At 41.3% G+C, this 24,533-nt stretch overlaps 2 protein-coding genes across 2 annotated transcripts; one reads left to right on the top strand and one right to left on the bottom strand.

The window, feature by feature from the left end:
- The first annotated feature begins 313 nt into the window (after positions 1 to 313).
- Positions 314 to 16,506, top strand: LOC133856092 (autophagy-related protein 13a). Its single transcript, XM_062291466.1, has 4 exons — positions 314 to 595; positions 891 to 2,512; positions 2,625 to 2,806; positions 15,948 to 16,506. Exons 2-4 carry the CDS (start codon positions 1,187 to 1,189, stop codon positions 16,258 to 16,260), a joined length of 1,821 nt encoding a protein of 606 aa, XP_062147450.1. The 5' UTR covers positions 314 to 595; positions 891 to 1,186; the 3' UTR covers positions 16,261 to 16,506.
- Positions 16,507 to 18,257: 1,751 nt separating this feature from the next.
- On the bottom strand, positions 18,258 to 24,396 carry LOC133856076 (uncharacterized). The gene is made up of 8 exons (XM_062291465.1): positions 24,083 to 24,396; positions 23,907 to 23,980; positions 23,655 to 23,736; positions 23,328 to 23,378; positions 22,253 to 22,353; positions 21,272 to 21,425; positions 20,915 to 21,145; positions 18,258 to 18,507 (listed from the first exon to the last, which is right to left on the bottom strand). Exons 1-8 carry the CDS (start codon positions 24,206 to 24,208, stop codon positions 18,388 to 18,390), a joined length of 939 nt encoding a protein of 312 aa, XP_062147449.1. The 5' UTR covers positions 24,209 to 24,396; the 3' UTR covers positions 18,258 to 18,387.
- Positions 24,397 to 24,533: the final 137 nt, after the last annotated feature.

Genomic DNA, 24,533 nt, shown 5'->3' with positions numbered 1-24,533 from the left:
ATGCTTTCATCGTTAAAAAAAAGAAAATGAACGGTTGATTGAGACGGTCGCGTATTATAAGATAAAAATATAGTATATAATATATAATAATAATTATTTTTATTTAAAAAAGGACGTGTAAATCCAACATGGGCTTTGCTAGAATTAGAGGCCCAGAGAAAGTTGACAGCTTCCACTGCCGAATGGAGCAATTATAATGTGTAAAAAATTCAAACACGTAGTCTTTTTCTTTTGTTTTCCTTCTTCTTCTCTCTTGTTGTCTTGTACATTAATTGTCAAATTGGCATATTTTATATATATATTCAGAAACCAGACCGGGTTGGACTTGTATAGTAATTCAGTGGGGAGGAGGAATTGTTGACGTGCTCTTACCATTTGATGCTAAAACTACACGACAACACCTCCATTATAAGCCTGGTTTCCGTACCAGATACACAAAATAATGTTAATTCGATGCAAGAAATCTTTAAAGAAAACAAAATAAAATAGAGAGAAAGAGAGGGAGTGGCTTACACCACCACGACTCTGTGTGTTCTACGCAATCCTTTAGCCCGATAATTGGGTTGGATAAATTTCGTTTCTTTGTCCTCTCGGAGTAAGTTTCTTATCTCTACGTTTATTTTTCTTTAAGATTTGCTGTCGAATCAATATGTTTTGAATCGTTTGGTAGCTAAAATAATTGTCCTCTTCATTTCTTGGGCGCCCAGTTCCTTGATCTGTTGCTTTCTCCAGTTTTCATGGCTCATTTCTTTGCATGATTTGTTGCCAAATTAGTGGGTTTTTTGTTCTTGTGTGTGCGCGTGTTTTTCTTTAAAGATTTAATCTTTTGTGTGTTCATCTGGATATGGGTAATTTGGGTTGTTGATTTGTTGCTTTGTCTACGTATACAGGTAATGGAGAATCATTGAATTTCTCTTTCATCAGCGTTTTCCAATCCGAGGTACAGAGCTTCGTTTGTTTACAGATATTTGGCGTTGTGCGTTTGTGTTCATTTCTTTTGATTCGTGAATGTTTGAGAACACATTATTAGTTTTTCATGCAAAATTATTTGAGGATTCATGTTGGTTCTCGGTAACTAAGTTTGGCGAAGAGTGGATTTATTCTGGGTATGGACAGTTTGTGATGGAAATGCAGTGTGAGAGGGATTGGGAAATGGGGATGTAGTTAGACATTTCTGCTGAGAAAGATGGATTTACAGGGTAATTCTCAGCCCGAATCGGGAAAACTGGAGCAAATTGTTTACCAATTTCGATTAAAGAGCTTGCACATGATTCTAGACTCGAGGGTGCCTTCTCTTCCTCGACATGATCGCAGTGGTGACCCATCATCGGCTTCCCGGGTGAGAAAGAGTGAGAGATGGTTCAACTTAGCACTAGGCGACCGCCCTGCAGCTCTGGATAATGTAAATTTCTGGCACAGAAGTCCAATGGATCCGATGATAATTGATGTAATACTAGTTCATGAAGGGTCTAAGTCTGCGGGGGAATATATTGAGACAGTTATAGAGAGGTGGGTTGTTCAGTATGAATATCCACGAGCAGTGGCTGCTCAAACTGGTGAAAGTTCTGCCTCTTACAAGAAAACATACAAGAAGTCTATAATACTTTTACGGGCTCTTTATTCACAAATGAGGCTTCTCCCAGCATATAGGATCTTCCGGCAGCTAAGTACATCAAGTCAGACCTATAATTTTGATATCATTTACAAGGTCTCTTCACTTAGTGATCCGTTCTCTAGAGCGGATGAGGAAATGATGGAGGAATACAGTTTCACTCCTGTAGAGACATTCCCTGGTCACCTTTGCATATCCGTGACATACCGTACAACACTATCCGATTTCAACCTTGAGCCTTCAACCTCTTTGCCACCTAAGATTATTCCAGATTATGTTGGTAGCCCCAACACTGACCCTCTGAGGTCTATTCCCTCTTCAGAGAAGGGTGTTCGTGCCATTTCCTTTCCACTGAGAGGAGTACGGGCTCCATCTCCTGGGCCGTTTCAACGCCCACACAGCTGGACAAGTGGCTTCCACAGAGCAGCTTTTTCTGCACAAAATCAGCCCATTGTTGGATCTCCACCTGCATATCGCCCATCTCCTATGCAATATGATTATCCATCTCCACCTACCGACATTTATGGTAACAGAGTTCAAAATTATAGACCACCAATCCACCAAAAGGCTATCAGTTATGATGAGTATCAGCTTTCGCCTCCATTCTCACCATCCCCATCTCCGTCTTCCCCATCATACTTTGCCAGTGGTAATCCTATGCAAACACGTGTACATCCAGAAACTGCCCCTGTAAGTATACCACTTTCAATCACAGGCAGAAGTTCTAGACACCTTTCTCCCAGTTCTTTCGATCCAAATAGAAGTTCTCTTCCACCTTTATCTCCCAGAAGCAGAAGGACTGATCCTTCATCACAGGAGTCTCCATCTGGAATCACGTCTTTTAGGAAAATAGAGGCTTTAAGGTCCGGAGAGGTGCAGAATCATTATGCTGGTCACAAGGTAGTCCTAATTTTCCAATCCAGATACTTTTCTAGTTCTACATTCCCACTCCTGAAATTCAATATTTATTTTCGTGGTTATCTAATAAGACCAATTATTATGTGCTTCGTAGTTGATCAGAGATAGCAAAGATGATTCAGGGCGGTTTTCAGGATTGTTATCTTCCAGTGGCTCACCTCGTATTGGGTTTTCTAGAAGCTCCAGCAGATTATCTTTCCAGGATGACTTGGATGATAATGACTTCTCATGTCCTTTTGATGTTGATGATGTTGATACGTTGGATTTGCAAGCCAGGTACTTCAATTTAACTCATGGTTATAGTTATAAACAAGGTCATGAAACATCCTCAGACTTGGTATCAGTTTTGATGCCAGTAAGCTTACATATTCAGAGGTTTTATCCTTTGATTACCCAGCCACTTCACTTGCATTCAATGTTATAGTTCTCCAACTGTTGGTTATAGGCTTGCAACTTCTTGAACTGCTTGTTTAGTTGATGTTGAGGAAGACGTACTCTGGAAAAGAGTTTTGAAGTTGAAGTTTGTTTGATTGAAATGGTCTGAATAATATTATAAGAAACATTATCTCACAATCTTGATGTGCATTTTATGATGGAAACTAAATGACTCAGTTGGGTTGGGTCTGATCATCATTCATTGGGAGCAATTATGCTTGGGGTTTCTATCTCAGAAGGGTTTTTTTTTTTTTTTTTCGGTCTAAGTTGAGGTTTGCATTTGGACTAGGGAAGCTTGTAATTCGATCTTTAGCTTGTTACATGGTAAAGAACTTATGTAATGGAAAGAAGTTAGGAATTGGAAAGGAGAAAAAGAAAGTAATAAAATAGGAGAGCATAGTGTAGACAAGCTGAAAACTTACCAGATGCAATGGTGGTCTGTTATCTAGTACATAGATTTAGTCTTATGTAATGAACAACTTGAAAGAGAGAAACAAAACCATCCAATGCTCTATAAAGTTTTAATGAAAACAACCATTGTGGATCTTCAAAATATCTTATCATTTTCATGCTTCTTCGAGTTATATTTTGGTTTGCAAACTGAAGGCTTTAAAGGCCGACTTAAAAGTCTGGAATGAGTAGGTGTTTGGCAATGTAGAGAGCAAGAAAAAATTTCTTCTGGAGGATCTTCAGGTTCTTGAGGGCTTGGAAGAAGGGAGAGGTCTAAGTGAGGAGGAGAAATTGAGGCAGGATACAGTGATCAATGATTTGGAGAGGATACTCTTCTAGAGGAGTGTGTTGGAGACAAAAATCAAGGGTGTTGTGGTTAAGAGAGGAGGGCAGGTACACAAAGTTCTTCCATCGATCGGGCAACTCAAATAGGAGGAATAACTCTATTGATCAGTTGGTGGTCAATAGTACAGTCTTATCAGATCAATCTGAGATAAACGTTCACATTGTGCAGTTCTACAATAGTTTGTTTTCCAAGTGGCACAGTTAGGGGCCTAGATTGGATTGCCTTTCTTTTGATTTCAATGGGGAGGATGAGGCCATCTGGTTGGAAAGAACTTTCAAGGTAGATGAGGTTCTTAAGGTGGTGAGAGTTATGAATGGTGATAAGGCCCGGGCCCTGACGGTACTATGGTGTTCTTCCAAACCTATTGGAAGGTTCTTAAAGTAGATATCATGAGTGTTTTCCATGAGTTTCCTGCTAGAGGTTTGTTTGAAAAAAGCTTCAATGCCACCTTTATTTTGCTTATTCCGAAGAAACCTAGTGCCATTGATATTAAAGACTTTTGACCTATTAGCTTAGTGGATTGAGTTCACAAAATTGTTGTGATTTTCAGATTTTTTTTTTTTTTTTTTTGATAAGTAAGAGAATTTCATTAAAAAAGCGTAAGGCGCCCCCAAGTACACAGGATGTATACACAGAAGCAACTCAGCTAGCCCACATAAAACCTAATAAAACCACAAGGAACCCACAAGAAAACCCCTAACAAGCATAATAGAAACCTTCACAAAACAAAAGAACCCCCAATAGTAACCCCCGAATACAAAAAAAACCCTAAAAGCACTCAAACCAACCCCAAAAACCCCCCAACAAGACCCCCTAAACCCAAAAGAAAAAAAAACCTAGAACCTGAGAAAAACCCAAGAGAAACACCCCTCAAAATAATCCAAGCAAAAACCGAACCCGATGAATGGCCCACAAACCCACCCAAGCACACAAAGGCACACAACTCTACAACATAAGGCCCTTTCCTTTCCTACGCCTAGCGGAAGATTTAGCGTCGCCATAGTTGATAGAGCTATGCAGGTTTAAAAGCTCCCTCTTGCCTTTGGACTTTTGGCGCGATATCATCTTGTCACGCTGAAATTCTTCTTCCATGGCATCCCGAATGGCCAACGCCTCGTCCCCAAAAGCGCCCTCTAACGCCCAATCCAAAGGCGAAACATCCCAAAGATCAACGTCCTCCTCCCAAACCACAATCTCCCCGTTATGATCAAAATCGATCGGCCAATTCCGAGATTGGGAGAAACTATTACCCTCAACAGGTGAAGAGATGGAACAGCCTCTAAGAGGGGAGGAAGGCCCAACCATCCCAACATCGAAGACCTTCCGAGGCGAAGCGGGAGTAGCTGGCATCTTTGGGCGAGGGTTAAGAAACCCCTTTCTAAGAATGCCCGTCTTCACTGGAGACTCTGCAACCTTCTTCGTTGGAGGCTCTGCAACCGCAACCTTATTAACAGCTAAGTCGGCAACCAACTTCGAGGCTTTCAGGGAATTTGATAGAAGCACATCGTTCCACTTCAACGAAACCCCTTCCCTAAGTATCCTCGCCTTCTTGATATAACTTTGAAATGGCTTTGAGACCACGGGGAAAGAAGAGCGCAACTTCTCTCCCAACTCAGTGGCTCCAATGGAAGGAGGGGTCGTGAGTTGAGAGACCGTCCGAGAAGCACCATCAGGATTGCACCGCAGAGGAGGGGACACCTGAGCCGGTAGAGAAACAACCTGGACCACCGGAGGAAGGGACACCTGAGCCGGCGAGGGGGGAAACCCGAAAAGCTTAGGGGTAGTAACCCGGCTAGGAACTACCTTCAAACCCGGCTATTTATTTTTAATTTCCAAACCTCATAATGCTTTCATAAGGGGTAGGCAAATTCTTGATTATGTTCTCATTGCAATGAGTGCCTTGATAGCAGGATTAGATCCAAAGTTCCAAGTGTGCTTTGTAAGCTAGATATTGAAAAAGCTTATGATCATGTAAATTGATATTTTTTGCTGTATATGCCAAGGAGATGCAGTTTTGGAGAGAAATTATGTAATTGGATAGTGCACTGTATCTTATCGGGGCGCTTTTTTGTGTTGGTGAACGACACTAACGAGCTTCTTTAGTAGTCCTCGTGGTTTGAGACAGGGAAATCATTTGTCTCCCATATTGTTCGTTATTGTTATGGAGACATTAAGTAGAATGATTTTTGCCATGGTGAGTGAGGATCTATTTTCAGGCTTTTGGTGGGATCTAGGAATGCTGGGACTCTCAACATTTCTCGCCTTTTGTTTACTTTTCAAAAAAACATTTCTCACCTTTTGTTTGCAAACGATACTTTGATGTTTTGTGGGGGCAACCTAGATCATCTTCGCAATTTACGTTGTTTGTTCCTATGCTTTGAAGCGGTTTTAGGGTTGATAATTAATCTGGCTAAATCAGAGTTGGTCCCCATTAGCAACGTCAACAATGTGGAAGGTTTAGCTAACATTTTGGATTGTAGGGTCGCTTCCCTACCTTTGAAGTTTCTAGACCTTGCATTGGGATCTTTGTTTAGACCAAATCTATTTGGGGCATTATTGAAAAGATAGAGCGTTGTTTGGCAGGATGGAAGATGATGTATTTGTCAAAGGGTGGTAAGTAACCTTGATCAAAAGTACTTTATCTAATCTACCTACTTCATGTCTATTTTTCCCTTCTCGGTTGGCAGCATAGAGAAGTTGTCGCGAGATTTTGTTAGCTGGCTTAAGGTGTGTTCTTCGATCTCCAAAGGAGGGTTGGGGGTCCGTAATTTACTTTCGTTCAACTGATGTTGTGGAAGTGGCTTTGGCGTTATGTTCATGAGAGAGAGAGACCTTATGGAAGGTGGGTGTAGATTCTAAATATGGTAGCGCATGGGGTTGGTGGTGTTCTAATGATGATTATGAGGCACATGGGTTGTGGCTTTGGAAAAAATATCAGGAGGGGTTGGGAGGAGTTTTCTAGTTACATTAGATTTGAGATTCTCATATGATGTCTAGTGTGGGGATTAGGCCCTCAAGGTAGCTTTTTCAGGCTTGTTCAATTTGGCCCGTTGTAAGGATGCTTTAGTGGCAAATCTTTTGGAGTTGTCTAGTGACTCCCATCAGTGGAATTTTTAGCTTTCTCAGAGCAACTCAAGACTGAGAGCTGGATTTCTTTACCTCATTCTTCAATTTGTTATACCCTCAGATTGAGACAGGGAGACGAAGACAAGCTTTGTTGGATACCTTTCAAGAGAGGGTTGTTTGATGTTAAATCATACTATAATGTCCTTGTTCCTCATGATAGCACTCATTTCCCTTGGAGGAGTATTTGGTGGAACAAGGCTCCCCTGAGAGTGATTTTCTTTTCTTGGTTGGTTGCCTTAGGGAAATTTTAACCATGGATAATCTTAGAAAGCAGCATGTCATCGTGGTGCTGTTTAGGTAAGAAGAGTGGGTAGTCAGTGGATCACCTTTTATTACATTGTGAGATGTCTAATGCCTTGTGGAATGTCATCTTCAACCTTTTAAGGTTGCTGTGGGTTATGCCTCGTCGAGTGGTAGATCTTTTTGTTGGAAAGGGTTTTTAGGTAGAAGTCGGAACAATATTATATGGAAGATGGTTCTGTCTTGCCTTATCCGGTGTATTTGGAGGGAGAGAAATGATTGGAGCTTTGAAGACAGTGAACGGACGGTAAAGGAATTGAAGGATTTTTTCTTAAAGACTCTTTATCATCGAATAGCTGCCATGGACTTAAACATTTCTAGCTTTCATGTTTTTCTTGATTTTTTTTTTTTCTTGTACTAGCTAGGGGTTTATCTTGTACTCTTCCTATGTAAGTTGCGCTTTTTGCACTTTACGATGAATTGTGTTTACTTATTAAAAAAAGAAAAGAAAGAAGAGCAAAAGTACGTAGATAGACAAATTAGGAGAAAGATACTGTTTGGAATTTCATGATGCTAGAGTCATTTGGTTGGGAAAAACCCAACCTTTAATGTGTAGTTTTTGAAAGAGGGATAAACATTTATATCATTATTTGCTGCGATTTCAAATTGAAGTAAAATTATGTGGGAATTTCTGCACCAATAGCTTCTCATACTAATGCACAGATTGTTCTTTTGGCAGATAACAATGTTTTCTTGTCTTGCTTATATGTTGATTTATAACATCTCATGTGGTATACGGAATAAAGCTCCAAATCTTATCTAAGTTCAAGACGACTTTTATCTAGACTGTAATGAAAACACATAACTAATCATAATGGTCATATTAGAATTTCGTTTGGTTTCTTCTGTTAACTTTTAAGCATCATGTTATAGCTTTTCTTCTGGTACTATTTTGAACTTAATCTATTATACAGCCACAACACTGCTGCATACAAGTGTCCAGGTCTAGTTACATTAGGTTTACTTCATTGACGTATTTATGTTATAATATAACCTCAGACTACCTTCATTTGTCAAACAACATCCAAGCCCTCCTCTCTTCTTCATTTACTGTTTCCCTGGTGACATTTATTGTGGTATACTTCTGATGATTGCATAACCAGAAGTAGCAACATCAAAAGCTGAGTTCGAAGTGGATGCAGAGCAATGTTCTATTTTAGAATTCTGACCAGGAAGGTACTTATCAAAAAAAAAATTCTGACCAGGAAGGTGTGAGTAGTTAAAGACACTCTCAGTCATACCTATTGCTAGTCAAAATTGCTTTGTGGAGTGGGTCCTATTTGTCAGATAAGGTTTTTGGATGAATTTGGGTTTTAAATACTTCCCTTCTCTTGAATGCATTCCACACTGAGTCTAGGCAAAGCCTATCTAGCCTATTGGTTCCTTGTTTGTGTTACCGTACTTGTCCATCTTGCATCTGCCGGTTTCATAGGTGTTCTGCTCTTAATCTGTACGTGGGATTCTCACTTTGGTCCCTTGCACATGGTGTCACAGCTCTTCGAAGAGAGAGAAAAGAATCAAGCTTGAAGAAGACTAGTTCATGATGCTAGAGTCATTTGGTTGGGAAAAACCCAACCTTTAATGTGTAGTTTTTGAAAGAGGGATAAACATTTATATCATTATTTGCTGCGATTTCAAATTGAAGTAAAATTATGTGGGAATTTCTGCACCAATAGCTTCTCATACTAATGCACAGATTGTTCTTTTGGCAGATAACAATGTTTTCTTGTCTTGCTTATATGTTGATTTATAACATCTCATGTGGTATACGGAATAAAGCTCCAAATCTTATCTAAGTTCAAGACGACTTTTATCTAGACTGTAATGAAAACACATAACTAATCATAATGGTCATATTAGAATTTCGTTTGGTTTCTTCTGTTAACTTTTAAGCATCATGTTATAGCTTTTCTTCTGGTACTATTTTGAACTTAATCTATTATACAGCCACAACACTGCTGCATACAAGTGTCCAGGTCTAGTTACATTAGGTTTACTTCATTGACGTATTTATGTTATAATATAACCTCAGACTACCTTCATTTGTCAAACAACATCCAAGCCCTCCTCTCTTCTTCATTTACTGTTTCCCTGGTGACATTTATTGTGGTATACTTCTGATGATTGCATAACCAGAAGTAGCAACATCAAAAGCTGAGTTCGAAGTGGATGCAGAGCAATGTTCTATTTTAGAATTCTGACCAGGAAGGTACTTATCAAAAAAAAAATTCTGACCAGGAAGGTGTGAGTAGTTAAAGACACTCTCAGTCATACCTATTGCTAGTCAAAATTGCTTTGTGGAGTGGGTCCTATTTGTCAGATAAGGTTTTTGGATGAATTTGGGTTTTAAATACTTCCCTTCTCTTGAATGCATTCCACACTGAGTCTAGGCAAAGCCTATCTAGCCTATTGGTTCCTTGTTTGTGTTACCGTACTTGTCCATCTTGCATCTGCCGGTTTCATAGGTGTTCTGCTCTTAATCTGTACGTGGGATTCTCACTTTGGTCCCTTGCACATGGTGTCACAGCTCTTCGAAGAGAGAGAAAAGAATCAAGCTTGAAGCTTGAAGCTTGAAGAAGACTAGTTGAGGAGTTGTGTGGTCAAACAGTGGGTTACGTGGCTTCATCCGTCGTTTGTAGTGGTGCGGTCCAGCTAGGCATTCTAGAAGTTCTCATGCGGTGCGTTTTGGGTCCTAGGATGGCTGATGCGGTGCGTTTAGTAATAAATAAGGGCCTGCCGTTTTATCCCTAGAGCTAGTCGTTTATGTAGTCCTTAAGTGCTGTCGTTTTAGTAGGGTTGGAAGTGCAATTGTAAGAGACACTATATAAGTCTCGCTTTAGCACTGAATGAGGTATCTGTCGAATTGTGGACTTGTTCCTTGGAGGGTGGCTCCTCGAATCTGCCGCTTTATGTTTTCTCCAGTAATATTAATATAATTACAGCACTTTTCTCTCCATTTTCTCCCTAATTTCCATCTAAATTCCATAAAAAAACCCTAAACAGTAACCTGTGTGTAACAATTGGTATCAGAGCACCGATTCTTGGCCTATGAAAACCAGGTTTGGAACTATGGCAGAAGACACGCAACAATTGAGGAATCATGTGACTCAGCTTCAGGCCGAAATGGCTACTAGAACCGACTTAGCTAATCTCCAGGCAAATCTGAAGGAGGCATTGCAGCAAGCTCAGGTGAAAATGAAACAGATGGTCCAATCCCTGCTGTCCAGTCAGGCGGGATCTAGCGGGTCTCATGGGCCGGGTGGTGGGCACCTGGAACAAGGAAGGAATGTTGAGCGCGGGGAGTCCTCTAACCCAAAGGGGTTTAACTCCAGTGACGGGCTCGAGCCTAAAACAATCCGTTGGGAATTCCCATGGTTTGACGGTGAAGACCCGAAATCGTGGTGTTGCCGTGCGGAACAATACTTCGATTATTATAACACTCCTGACCCTCAACGTCTCTCCATCTCCTCCTTTCACATGGAAGGGAGTGGTCTGGTTCCAAGAATTTAAGGCTACTAACCGGGAGGTTTCTTGGGGGGAGTTCGTCACAGCTCTCCAAATTCGGTTTGGTAGGGGCGCCTACGACGATCCTATGGAGTCTCTATCTAAGTTAAAACAGGAAGGACCCTTGGATGATTATAAGAGCAAATTCGACACCCTGGCTCTCAAGGTCCAGGGACTGCCCGAAGCACACAAGCTAAGTTGCTTTATGGGGGGATTGAAAGAAGAAATCCGACTGCCTGTAAGGATGTTCAATCCAAAGAACTTGGTGGATGCGTATGCACTAGCTCGGATTCAAGAGGAGTGTGTAATGAATGTGGCTAAGAGTTTCCAATCTAGCTGGCGATCGGTGCAGATAACCCAGTCACACCGGGGTTTAACCACTAAACTGCCGGTTGGGGTTGCTAAGGGGAGCAGTTTTACCCCTACTAAGAACACTCAGCCTGTTTCTCTAAGGCAGAATTATCTACCTCCATCGGGGGGAGGATCAAACCGGGCAGACACTGCAAGTCCCAACCCGAGCCTTAGTGCCTGTTCAGAAAATTACTCAGGCCCAGATGGAAGAGCGCAGGAGGAAGGGCCTTTGCTACTCTTGTGATGCAAAATGGACTAGAGGCCATGTCTGCCAAGTGCCCAAGCTTTTTCTCATTGAAGTTGCGGACCAGGAGGAGGAAGAAGGAGGCAAGACAGCTCCTCAAGCTGAAGAGGACCCATGGGAGTTTTTCTTGAAAGAGTTTTCGGAAATTTCGCTCAATGCCATCACTGGGTCACCCAGTCCTAAAATTATGAGAATTGTGGGAATTATTCGGTTTCGTAGGGCTATTATCTTAATTGACTCGGGCAGTACCCACAACTTCGTGGATGCAAAACTGGCCGCTGCACTAGGAATTCAACCATTTGGGCAAGATGGAATCAAGGTTAAAATTACAAACGGGCAGGAAGTGGCAAGCCCAGGGAAGAGCAGGGAGGTGGAAGTTAAGATGCAAGGATACATCTTCCGAACTGAGCTTTTTTATCCTGCCTTTGGCAGGCTGTGATGCTGTACTAGGCATCCAGTGGCTTCGGACCCTTGGACCGATCTTGTGGGATTTTACTCAGCTGGAAATGAGGTTTCGGTATGAAGGTACTGGCTATACCTTGCGTGGACTCAGGCAGGGTTCCCGAATGAGTTGGGAGGAGGGAGATTCTTTCAAATTCTCTAAGCTTGAGAGGAAGGGCATCTTGCTATACTTAATGGAACAGTCTACCAATGGGGCCCTAGAGCCTAAACAGTCCATGACAGTCTCTAAACAGCCCCAGTTACCCGGTCCAGTGGCTGCCATACTCGAAGATTACCGTGACATCTTTCAGGAGCCAAAGGGGCTGCCCCCCCATAGGGCTCACGACCATGCTATTACACTCAAAGAGGGAGCACAACCGGTGTCAGTTCGGCCTTACCTGTACCCTTTCTACCAAAAGGAGGAGATAGAGCAAATTGTAAAGGAGTTGCTAGACTCAGGGGTTATTAGGCCCAGTCACAGCCCATTTTCATCCCCGGTGTTATTGGTAAGGAAGGCGGACGGCACCTGGAGGATGTGCATGGATTATCGGGCTTTGAACAAGGTAACGATCAAAGACAAATTTCCTATTCCTGTAGTAGATGAGTTATTGGATGAACTGTGGGGAGCACAATTTTTTTCTAAGCTGGACCTAAGATCCGGGTACCATCAAATCTGGGTGGTCGAGGCTGATATTCCTAAAACTGCATTCCGAACCCACACTGGACATTATGAGTTCTTGGTTATGCCCTTTGGGCTAACCAATGCCCCCTCAACCTTCCAAAGCCTAATGGACCACATATTCCATCCCTTTTTGAGGAAGTTTATCTTAGTGTTCTTTGATGACATTTTGATATACAGCCCGAATATGGAGACACACCTCACTCACCTTCAAAAGACACTAGAACTCTTGAGGAAACACTAGTTGTTCGCTAAGATGACCAAGTGTCGATTTGGTTGTGTGGAAGTTGAGTATTTGGGGCATGTGGTCTCAGCCCGAGGAGTTTGTGCAGACCCAAGCAAGATTCAGGCCATGGTGGACTGGCCACTCCCTACGACCATCAAAGCCCTGAAGGGTTTCCTAGGGTTGACTGAGTATTGCAGAAAATTTATAAGAGATTATGGAGCTATAGCTGCACCATTAACAGCCATGCTCAAAAAGAATTCCTTCTCGTGGTCAGAACCGGCTCAAGAGGCCTTTGTAGCTCTAAAAACAGCAGTTACCCAAGCCCCAGTCCTAGCCCTGCCCAATTTCTCTCAGCCCTTCCTAATAGAGTGCGATGCTAGTGGAGTTGGTATAGGGACAGGCCTTATGCAGGGCAACCGGCCTATAGCCTTCCTCAGCAAGGCACTCAAGGGTAAAGCACTCCATATGTCCACCTACGAAAAAGAACTATTTGCCCTTGTCACCGCAATTCAGAAGTGGAGACCTTACTTATTGTGATAGCCTTTCGTGGTCAAAACTGACCAGCAAAGCCTCAAATTCCTGTTAGAGCAGAAGGTAGGGACCCCCTTCCAGCAGAAATGGATTACAAAACTGTTGGGTTATGACTTTGTGGTGGAGTATAAGAAGGGAGTGGAGAATAGGGTGGCTGATGCCCTATCCAAAAAAGAGGGCTGGGAGGAAGGACTTTCCCTTTCCCTACTGTCCATTCCAATTGCTAGTTGGGTAGAGGATTTAAAACAGCAGTACACTGAGGATGAGGGGCTCAAACAGTTGATGGAGAAATGGCTGAACAATGATCTAGACACCCGTAGGTACTCTCTTCGAGATGAACTCTTACTTTACAAGCACAAGATTCTCTTAGGAGGGTCCCCGGTACTTAAAAGCCAGGTGCTACAGTATGTGCATAGTGACCCAGCAGCTGGGCACTCGGGGTATGATAAGACATTGCAAAGGGCTAGAAGGGATTTCTATTGGCACGGCATGAGAAAGGATATCAAGAACTTCATCAGGGAGTGCGATGTGTGCCAGCAGAACAAGAATGAGAACATCTGCCCTGCTGGCCTACTGCAACCACTCCCTATCCCAACCCTGGTGTGGACAGATATTTCAATGGACTTTGTTGAAGGGTTACCCCCATCCCAGGGCCATTCGGTTATCCTTGTGGTGGTGGATAGACTTACCAAATCCAGCCACTTTATCTCTCTTGCTCACCCCTACACAGCTGCCAAAGTGGCCCAGCTATTCATCCAGAATGTCCTTAAGTTGCATGGGATGCCACAGTCCATAGTCTCGAACAACGACCCGACATTTACCAGTGCCTTCTGGGCCGAGTTGTTCAGGCTACATGGCACCTCACTCAAGCTCGGTACGAGCTACCATCCACAGATGGATGGCCAAACTGAGATCGTGAACAAGTGCCTCGAGACCTACCTCCGATGTTTCACACAGGATAGCCCTAAGAGATGGACCTACTGGCTACCGTGGGCAGAGTACAGCTACAACACTACATGGCACTCAGCCATTCGGATGACACCCTATGAGAGGCAGTCTATGGGGTACCCCCCCCCCCCCCCCCCCCAGACTCTTAAGCTACATCCCGGGTACTACCCGTGTCGAAGCGGTAGACGAAGTGCTTCGCAACCGCGAGCAAATCCTAGCCCTTCTCAAGCAGAACATACAGTTTGCCCATCAGAGGATGAAGAAATACGCAGATATAAGGCGTACTGAAAGGGAATTTGAACTAGGGCAAATAGTGTACTTAAGGCTTCAGCCCTATCGCCAGTCAACAGTGTCATACCGCTGAGCCCTAAAGCTGTCACCCCGTTTTTACGGGCCGTTCCGCATCATTTGCCGAGTGGGAAAGGTCGCCTATGAACTGGATCTACCGCCGGCCGCTCGAATCCACCCGGTCTTCCATGTGTCCCAATTGAAGCCAAAGCTGGGATCTTCCACCTCAGCCTTGCCAAAGCTACCACCGGTGGACTCCGACGGCGTTCTTCGCCCCGAACCGTTTGAGATTCTGGATCGCCGCTCCCGGCCGAAGGACCATCGCCCCTTCATCGAGCTGCTGGTCCGCTGGGATGGCCAAGGCCCGGACGACGCCACTTGGGAGGACCTCCACAGCCTCCGGGAAGCCTACCCACACCTTGTGGGCAAGGTGTTTTGAGGGAGGAGTATTGTCACAGCTCTTCGAAGAGAGAGAAAAGAATCAAGCTTGAAGCTTGAAGAAGACTAGTTGAGGAGTTGTGGTCAAACAGGAGGTTACGTGGCTTCATCCGTCGTTTGTAGTGGTGCGGTCCAGCTAGGCATTCTAGAAGTTCTCATGCGGTGTGTTTTGGGTCCTAGGATGGCTGATGCGGTGCGTTTAGTAATAAATAAGGGCCTGCCGTTTTATCCCTAGAGCTAGTCGTTTATATAGTCCTTAAGTGTTGTCGTTTTAGTAGGGTTGGAAGTGCAATTGTAAGAGACACTATATAAGTCTCGCTTTAGCCTGAATGAGGTATCTGTTGAATTGTGGACTTGTTCCTTGGAGGGTGGCTCCTCGAATCTGCCGCTTTATGTTTTCTCCAGTAATATTAATATAATTACAGCACTTTTCTCTCCATTTTCTCCCTAATTTCCATCTAAATTCCATAAAAAACCCTAAACAGTAACCTGTGTGTAACACATGGATGCAGCCAAAACTCAGAGTTCTGACATGTGGGATTCTCTCTCTTTCACTTGCCAAGTGCTGGCAACAATTAGGGATTGAAATTTACCATTATGCATCTTTCACTTGCCTAGGTATCGTAGTCTGAGTGTTCATGGGGAATGACAGTGGACTAGCAATGCACACTGCTAGTCTTGTTCAGTAAATATTATCCTTGGTTGCGGATCTTTGGTTCCCCCCCCAGTATTTACTGTTTTATGACCTAATCATTCCAAATATTTTCCTTTGTTCCTTATTTAGTATAGTAAAATTGATCACTACACTCTGAAGGGCGACATATGATCTCTAGTTTATGGGCTTTGAGGATTTGTCAAGACTAGATTTGTTTGGAAATAACATTTTACCCATGTGTACTTAAAAAAAAAAAAAAAACATTTTACCCATGTGTAATCCGTTTAAGCAGTTATTACTTGTGCTTGTGTTTGTGGTTATGTAATACTATCTCTTCCAGCCTACATCATTGTCTTAGGCTCTAGATCTGCATTCACAATTATTGTATTGCCATTTTGCAAATATGTATGATCTAAAGCTATAGTACCATTTTGTTTAAAAATTTGGGTGAACAGTCTGACTCTTGATGGGAGAAAAGCTTCTGAGTTTACTTCACAGTCATTGCCAATTGGTAGAAAATCACAAGATGCTGCTGTTGGCGTTCTTGTTCAAATGCTGAGGACAGCACCTCCTCTTCGCCAAGATTCAAGTTGTTATTCATCCCATTCCATGAAGACTGAACCTGAGGGAGGAATGGCTACAGCTTCCGGATTCTTTATGCCTCGAAAGACAGCCGATGCACTTGACGAGCTCAGGAGTTACAGAGAAATGAAAGACCTTCTACTCTCTAAGAGTGGAACTCGGGTGGTTAGCAAAGATGAAGCTTGAGCCTACTGCTTTGATGGGTTCATCTTTGTTTAGATAGAAACCTGAGATCCTAAGAGAAAGGAGATTATGTAGTATGAAAGGAAGTACTGACACCAGGGTTCTTAGGTTTCAACAGAATGACAACCTCAGGATTAACAGATTGTGTACATATCATGAGTGAAAATAGTCGCTGCACTTTCATGATCATTGCTATGTGAAAATGTTTATGACCTTGCTATGTTATACATGTTTATTGCAGCCAGAGAATTAAGTCTGACCTTCAAGATTTCAGGAAGAACAAAAGCCTAGACGATAACAATAAGCTCTTCTAAGCGGATCAGGATCCCCTAAAATTCTCTGTCCGAATTTGTGAGAATTCGGACAGGTGATTGTGAGAAAGTACTTATAGAACCCACTTGACCAGATAAGTAGTTGGACAGTCCAAATTTTATTTGGGCAGGTGGGCCTCATAAGTGATCTCTCATAATCATCTGCGCGAATTCTCTCAAATTCGGGCAGAGAATTTGAGGGGATCCTTATCCCTTCTAAGCAATCACACATTGCAATCAATGCAATAAGTGTGAAAGCTACTGTAAATTCTTTGCATTTGACACTGTAGAAGCCCTGACAAGTTGGTATTTAAATACAGGCTATTGGAAGCCTTAACAAAATGCTTACAATGTGAATAACGACTCAAACAAAGGTAAGTTCAACAAATATACAATAGACAAAATAATAGACTGGTAGACCAATGTTTCATTCCATAATATCAATTTGATGAAATTTTCAGATTGTCCTTGATCTTTTTTGTTGAAGGTGGGGAGAAGGAATCGGGATCCCCACGATTGGGAATTTCTTAGAATCGGGTAGGGGGTTATGAGAGGGCCTTGATGGTCCTAGTCCAAGTAAAAGGTTCACTAATTCAAGCAAGTTGTTCAGGCTCTCCTGCATGTGCAGAGAGTCTCGCTCACAATCTCTAACAATTTTTTTTAACCTTGCACTTTGGACAAAAAATTGTTAGGAATCTCGATTTGAAGAGAGAAGAGCTTCAGAAGTGGTTTACATCTCTCAAGAAACAAGCCGTTTTATATTATACAATGCTAATTTTGTAATTGAATTAAAATTGTGTTTGTTGGCAATATATTCGGTCTGCATCAAATATTGAAAAAAAAAAAAAAAAAAAAAAAATTCGAAAATGTTTTTCGCCTAAATAATATGGCCTTAAACAAAACTCAGAGAAAACAAAAGCTGCAGTATATTAACTTAAAAGAAACATAAAATTGATCTTTTGAATAACGAGGTAGAAAACTTAAACAATAAACTTTACCACCAGATCAGGTGCATAACTCAAATCTGGCTGACTTTATTTTGATAAAGAACTGGACAAGTATAAATCACACCTCACAAAGAGTAATCTAATGCATAATTTCTCCGATACATCATACATGAACTTCGGAAAAAGCCCATTTAACAACTTGTTAATATAAACCTCTCCCCTCCATATTAGGGGTGACAATTCGTGCAAATTTGTTAATATAAAGACTGCCCTAAATGTTGTTTATCGAGTTCAAATTACGTCGATGCATAGATATAAGACTATATAGGTCAACTATAACCCGATCCATTTAATTATATGGGTCAAACTTTTTAACCTTACACATTAATTTTGTATTGAGTTCGTGTCGGGTTCATGGGTCGGCCAAGAATTGCTAACCCTACTCCATGTCCACTGGTTGTATTGACACTCAAAAAGGCTCCACATCTAAACAACCCAAGAAGTTCCCCAATCTGTCTGTTTCCAGCCAAAGCAGAACTAAAAGTGCCAGAAACATCCAGCAACTTTCCCTATAGACCTGAACAAAATAAATTACCCAAAGAATGCACTCTCTGGCCCGGGCAAAATAATCCTTGTCCAAGAAATATTTAGAACATTTTTAGGGTGTTTTTGAGAAGAAATAATCACTTGTGTTCTTTTGAAGTTCTGAATGAGGTCAAATATCCAATGGCATTGCAGACAATTTGAGAGAAGCAATACTAATTTTGTATAAAAATCCAGAAGGTACTGCTGAGTGTTGCATAACGTAGATCACAAACGAATAAACAGAAAAAACTCTGTTCCCAGTGCTTGTAAAGGATGAAAAACTGTAATTAATTTTCTTGGAGTAGTTTTGAACCATCAAAAGAGAACAGGTGCACTGCGTTGTTGTAACTAATTTCTGCAAGTTCTTCCTTGGTCATATCAAGAAAGTATGAAACATAACTGAGTACCTGCAAGGAACATTAAAAAAAAAAAAACACTAATTTAACCTTGAGAGTCATATATTTAATAAACTGAGCATATCACAACAAGAGAAGAATAAAACAGAGCCTTCGGGTCAGCACTCCTAAATATAATGAGCAAGAATGTAGCACAATGAAATAATCTAAACACCCTAAAAAGAGAAGTGAAAGCAAGTCCTAGTATTATACATTTCGGAAGAGCCCCTGATTGCCAACCCGAAGTAATTTCATGAAGCCCAAAAATGTTTCTTTAATTCGACTTCACCTTTAATCCATGTGCACTTGTAACTTGTACAAGAACAAACCATAATTTATTTCAAATACCCTCAGAAAGTGAAGTGAAAGCATGTCCTAGGTGGTGTACATGATTTTTTTGATAGGTAAACACTGTCAATTGGATCGAATGCCATCCAAAGATGGTGAAGGATCCCGGTTCATTAAATTTGAGCGAGTAACCTCAAATTCGGGGCGCAATTTCATTAAAAATTGATCTCTCTTACTCTGCTCATGAACAGCCTGAACAGCAGGAATAGAGGCAGCAGGCACCTTTGCATAAACCACATCAGAAAACTCTCCCCATAAATTCATAAAACCAAAAAAATACTCCTGAATGGAGAGATTGACTTGAGTGAAATTAGCAATCTCATATTCCAACTGAAAACGACGTGCAGAATTATCCTGGTGATAAACCTTCTGCAAGTACTCCCACATAGTCTTCGCAGTCTTATATGCCTTCAAATTAAGCACAATAAGAGGGTCAACGGACCCTAAAATCCAGGACATTACACGAGCATCTTTGACTGTCCATTTGGCCAATTCCTTAGGCTCTGTAGGTTCGGGATCACTACCATCAATTTGTCCCCACAGTTCTTTTCCCGTAACAAATAAACGAAATTGAAATTCCCAAGCAGAGTAATTTTTTCCAGTAAAACGCACCCCAAAGGAATCACTAGAAGACATTATGAAATCCAATTAAAGCAGGGAAAAAAAATAAAAGACTGAATTTACCAACAAAAAAAAAACTCCTCCAGAACCCGAGTATTGCACAGAATTGCACCACACAGCAACTGAACATCAACAGATCAGCCACCAAACAGCACCTAACCCCACAGAATATTCCACCGAAAGTGTGATACCAGCCCACCACACGAAGCACAGAAATCACCGTCCACACTCACCGCACCAAAGGAATGGCACCACGCTGCACGCAGATACCCACGAGACCACGACCCAGCCGAACAGCAACACTGATCACCACAGAAAGCCCACCAGAATTCCACGCCGACACCCACAGCAACACTGACCCAGCCGAACAGCAACACCGATCACCACAGAAAGCCCACCAGATTTCCTCGCCGACACCCACCAAGGATTCTGCAACACAGAATCTCACAACAAAGAACCCACCGGAAACTGCCGAAGAGCAGTTTTAGAACCCACCGGAAATCACCCCAGAACTACCGGAGATCAAGGAAAATCTGCCGATAGTCACCACACTCCAGAAGCTATCTACTACCCAGGTAAGCACCGAAACACCCACTGAAAATCTAGAGCAACACTCTGCCGCTCACTCACAGAAAAGCACCGAAAAACTTATAACAACCCTAGTATAGATTATGGCTTTGATACCATGTCAATTGTGAGGGTTCTCGTATTATATAGAAAATAAATCAGTTAGGTACAATGCTGAATATCAGCAATTACACGATTCTCGGAAATCAAATATCAAATAAGATAACTATCACCAACCTATAATTACAGAATATCTACAACTAATCAAGGCTAAATATATGCTAACAAACACTACTCAATATCCCAAATAGGATTGAACTTGTGACCTCACCCTCCGCCTCTGATTTATACATTATCAACATAGCTTTAGTAATTTCTTCGACCAAAAAATGCTCTTACCATTCAACTGCTTCAGGTTGGCTAAGCCAATGCCCTTTTGAAAATAGAGAGAGATTGCTTTCTGCACTCCCTTCTATCCTATATCCACAGTAAAAGGAACAGATTGTTTTCGATTTTTCTATTCCTATAAGTTCACTGTAACCATGTTATCCTCCACATTAGTTTAATATGCATAAATCGTACCACCAAATATTGGGTTAGGCCGAATCCTACTTCATGAATCTCTAATCGTCTAATTGTCAAAAAGGTTTTGCAGTTTTTAACTTATATAGAACCGAAGTCTTTATCTACTGCCTCTTTACACCTTTGTCATTTTCTCTACTTCTACATGCGTCAAGGTGCAAGAGAACATGCCAAAAATTACAAATTAATTTGGTCTTTCGCTAAGAACAGGTAATTAACCAGTCAAAGATGGCTACTGTCGAGGACAGAATTGCAATAAACTAGTGCATTTAAAGAATGAGGATCAAAGCAAGACGCTCACATTCTGAATGTTTGCTGGATGATTCAGCGCCTCTTTTGGCAGCGTTGATGCATCTCTTACAGTATGGGACAGATTACTAGAAGTTCCAACATTTGAACTTAAATTTCCCCCATGCCCTTCGAGCTCTTCAGGGATGGAAGGGTCTCCGTCAACCATAAACAGTGAATCCAGTTCCGACTTTGGTAGAGCATCAGGTGCATCTGACTCCAATAAAATCCTTTCAGAGGGTACCTACAAAAGGAAATTGGACTTCCTAAAATTTTCTGCGTTTGGAAAAAGTAATTTTAAAGCTGTAGGAACGGATCAACCTTATTTTTTTTTCTTTTAATAGGAAAAATTGAAATGAGATTTACTCACTGTCCTTAACATTTTCTTTGCTTTCCTTGCTTCCAAGGACATAAGATATCCAGAGAATGAAAAGTACGCACCAAGCTTGGAAAATTCTGGTACCATTTCAGCTGAGCCTAGGTATGAATGAAGGATAACACCAGCAGGAAAAGGTCCCATGGATCTGAAGATATAAAATTAAACGGAAAGAGAGCAAGTGCTTGTGAAAAATAGTGGTACAAGCTACAATTACATCAAGATTTGAACTGCTTGGAGCCAAACTTTATCTGGTTATGATATAATATGATTGAAATTATCATAGGAGATATGCAGAAAGGAACAATAGGTCATAAAGAATTAATGAGGAGCACATCAATCGTCTCAAAGCAGAATTTTAGAAGAATTGCCATGTCCCATTTATTAAGAAGCCAAATGCTTTTAAGGATACACAACACCTCCTTGCAAGCACAAATATCAGAAGACTTTTAGTTGATATTAGAGCATGAAGTTCAATTTGCATCCTAACAACCTAGAAGAGACCAAAGCAAATGCTCCTAGCCCTGATCCAATGCCCACATCCCTGGCCTAAGAAAGACCTTTGTTAATACCCTAAAAGGCCTTCGAATTTTGGTGTAAACAGCCAATTTTAAAAGTAGGAAGTTTGAGGGGGATTTTGCAATTTGGGTGAAACTTTGAGGGGGAAAGTATAGTTTCCCCAAAATAAAAATTTTCAAATGCAATCTCCAACTCACAAGTCCAAAATAAAAAAGAAAGAAAGAAAGCAAAGAGTAAAAAACCTCAGCATGAACACCCATTTCCATTCAAGAAACCACTATGAAACAACTAATAGTATCTCTCTGATTTGTATTTTAGAGACCTGACCCGGAAATCAAGGACTGCAATAATCTATTTAAATCTCATTGGTTAACACCATATAACTTTTGCCTTTTATCCTCCTAATACTCCTTAAGTAAATGTACAAATGAATACAAATGTCATTAAGAAGCATACTTCATTATCTGAAGAAGATCACCAAATGCACGAACACAATGGATGGATGCTGGTCTTTTAAACTCTCTTGCAAGCTCAAGTTGTTGCCGAAATACATCAATCTGGAATAAATAACTTTAGATATAAACATTCCAGCAGCCATCACTAAAACAAAACAATTTATATTCTATCAAAAAGTTAAGGAAAAAGAAAAAAAAGAAGAAGCAAAGAAATAATACTTTTAGTCATCCACTTACTAAAAAAAAACAATACTTTTAGTCATCCAACAGATAGTTCAAGATGGAAACTGCAAACGATGAAACAAGAAATAATCTATATACAAAGGGACAGAAGGGAACGGGGGGTCTTTTTTTTTTTCTTCCCTTGGTGGGTGGGGGGGAATGTAAGAAAAAGCTTCTTCACTAAATTAGAAGAAAAAAAAAATCTCCATATGTTATAATTTACTCGGGAAACACCACAAGTGGCATGATGAAATGCAAATAGTTCAAGAAATTCCAGTAGCAATTTGCATCCTAAACTAATTAGACTTTGAGCAAATCCTTAAACATAGGTACCACTAATTGTAGTAAAAAGGCAATTTTGTCCTATTTTAATACAAGTTTGAGGCAATTACAAATAGTATAACTACTTGGAAAAGGAGGTCTGCCCCTCTATCAAATAATAGTTATCAACAAACAATCCATACGCTCCATTGAGGAGTCTTAAGAGTCTTTTAACAAATACAAAGGGAAATACTCCGTCAAGCATCAACTCAAAACAATTGTGCTGGATAAAACAAAAACTAAATCTGCATAGAGGTAAATCCAACGTGCCTTCCACTAAGAAGAATTAAAATTAAGTTCTCAATTTAAGAGGGTAAGTTAACAATGGCGAAACATGTATGAGAGGGACTCAGACTGGCCCTTTGTTCTGGTATGCCTAACATTAGAAAAAAAAGAAAAAAAAAAAGAGCCAGAAATAAACCCACTCATGGATTTCAGGCTTTCAGCTGAGTGAAGGATGAGAAACATCTAGACCCATGAAGAGAGAAAAACTTACAGAAGCATTGAGCAACAAGGAATTGGGAAAGCAAAACCTGATCCGTGAAATCGATCTGTTTTCCCCGTGAACCTTTGTCCAAACCAATCTGAAAAGAAAATTTTCAAAATGCATGTTTTTAGCTATAGTATCACCTATAATGGTTAAGAAGGAAATGAGAGTTCAGTACTCCAATGTACCTCCTTTTTTTTAATCAAAAGCTTACTAAAGCGACATAAGTGGGTCAAGTGACCAAGGAAGCAAAATTCCTTCATGAATCCGTCCTAAATCTCATGTCTTTTTTTTTTTTTTTCCCTCTTCAGAAGATATTATATATGTAAATAAACCACAAAAGAGAAAAAGGACGGGGAAGAGAGAGAAAGACCTCTCCAACAGCAGCAGAGGGAGTGCACTCAAGGCACTCCTTTAACGTGTTGAACCAGTTGGGAGTCCTCTCCGCGACATACCTGCAATATAAAGAGCATCAGCCAAACTTACTTGGTTGATATAACATAATTAGACCCAAACCTACGGTCTAACGCTTCTGGGCCATCAAGGCCTTTCTCCATGAGTTAATCTTTCCATTTTTTCTTCAGAAACAGGAAGCAATCAATCAATCAAGTAATACAATTCTTACCAGGGGTGGAGCCCAAAGCATGGGATCACACTAGGATAGTTCTCACCCATCTGTTTCACCAAATCCCAGTCTTTCTGCAAGAAAAACACGCCTTGACCAGAAAAGTGCCACCACAAGCAGCTAAAAAGAAAAAGAAAAGAACGAACAGAACAAAAGGGGTGCTTGTGGTTGTGTACCTCGGAAACGCCATTAACGGCAAAGCGAACAACGCCAGTGTCGATTGCTTTGGCAATCAGCTGGGGCGCCTTACTCAATATTCTTGGGTCTTGAAGGTGACAGTGTGCATCGAACAATTTCATCATTGCCTGCCTCTCTCTCTCTCTCTCTGCCTCTCACCTCACCGCCTCTGATAATCGTTGGTCCCAAAATACCTGGAGCCCAAATTGGATTGTATACAGCCAAGACCCGAACAACCAAAACGAACCCAAAATCTGAATCTCTCCGGCCCAGCCCACTTCCGGTAAAGTTTCAAGTTTGTGTCTTTATTCGTCTTTCTTTAATTCCAAAAAAGGAAAAAAGAAAAAAGGGGATTCCTTTATTTGAATGGCGGAGGGAGGAACACGTATTGCGAAGCTTGAACTTGGGGGACTATAACGCTCAAAGTCTTCGGCTCCACACAAAAGAAGA

Source organism: Alnus glutinosa, chromosome 1 (assembly GCF_958979055.1).
Source record: "Alnus glutinosa chromosome 1, dhAlnGlut1.1, whole genome shotgun sequence".
In the NCBI taxonomy this organism is placed as follows: Eukaryota; Viridiplantae; Streptophyta; class Magnoliopsida; order Fagales; family Betulaceae; genus Alnus; species Alnus glutinosa.
The sequence above is the reverse complement of the archived record's forward strand: the minus strand, read 5'-3'. Positions and strand labels throughout refer to the sequence as shown.

Excerpts from the sequence above, each read along its gene's own strand:
- LOC133856076 (XM_062291465.1), bottom strand. The coding sequence starts at position 24,208 with ATGATGAAATTGTTCGATGCACACTGTCACCTTCAAGACCCAAGAATA. Across the intron at positions 23,737-23,906 it reads TGCTTTGGGCTCCACCCCTG|GTATGTCGCGGAGAGGACTC; the intron begins GTAAGAATTGTA and ends TTTATATTGCAG. Across the intron at positions 22,354-23,327 it reads AGATCGATTTCACGGATCAG|ATTGATGTATTTCGGCAACA; the intron begins GTTTTGCTTTCC and ends TATTTATTCCAG.
- LOC133856092 (XM_062291466.1), top strand. The coding sequence starts at position 1,187 with ATGGATTTACAGGGTAATTCTCAGCCCGAATCGGGAAAACTGGAGCAA. Across the intron at positions 2,513-2,624 it reads ATCATTATGCTGGTCACAAG|TTGATCAGAGATAGCAAAGA; the intron begins GTAGTCCTAATT and ends TGTGCTTCGTAG. Across the intron at positions 2,807-15,947 it reads ACGTTGGATTTGCAAGCCAG|TCTGACTCTTGATGGGAGAA; the intron begins GTACTTCAATTT and ends TTGGGTGAACAG.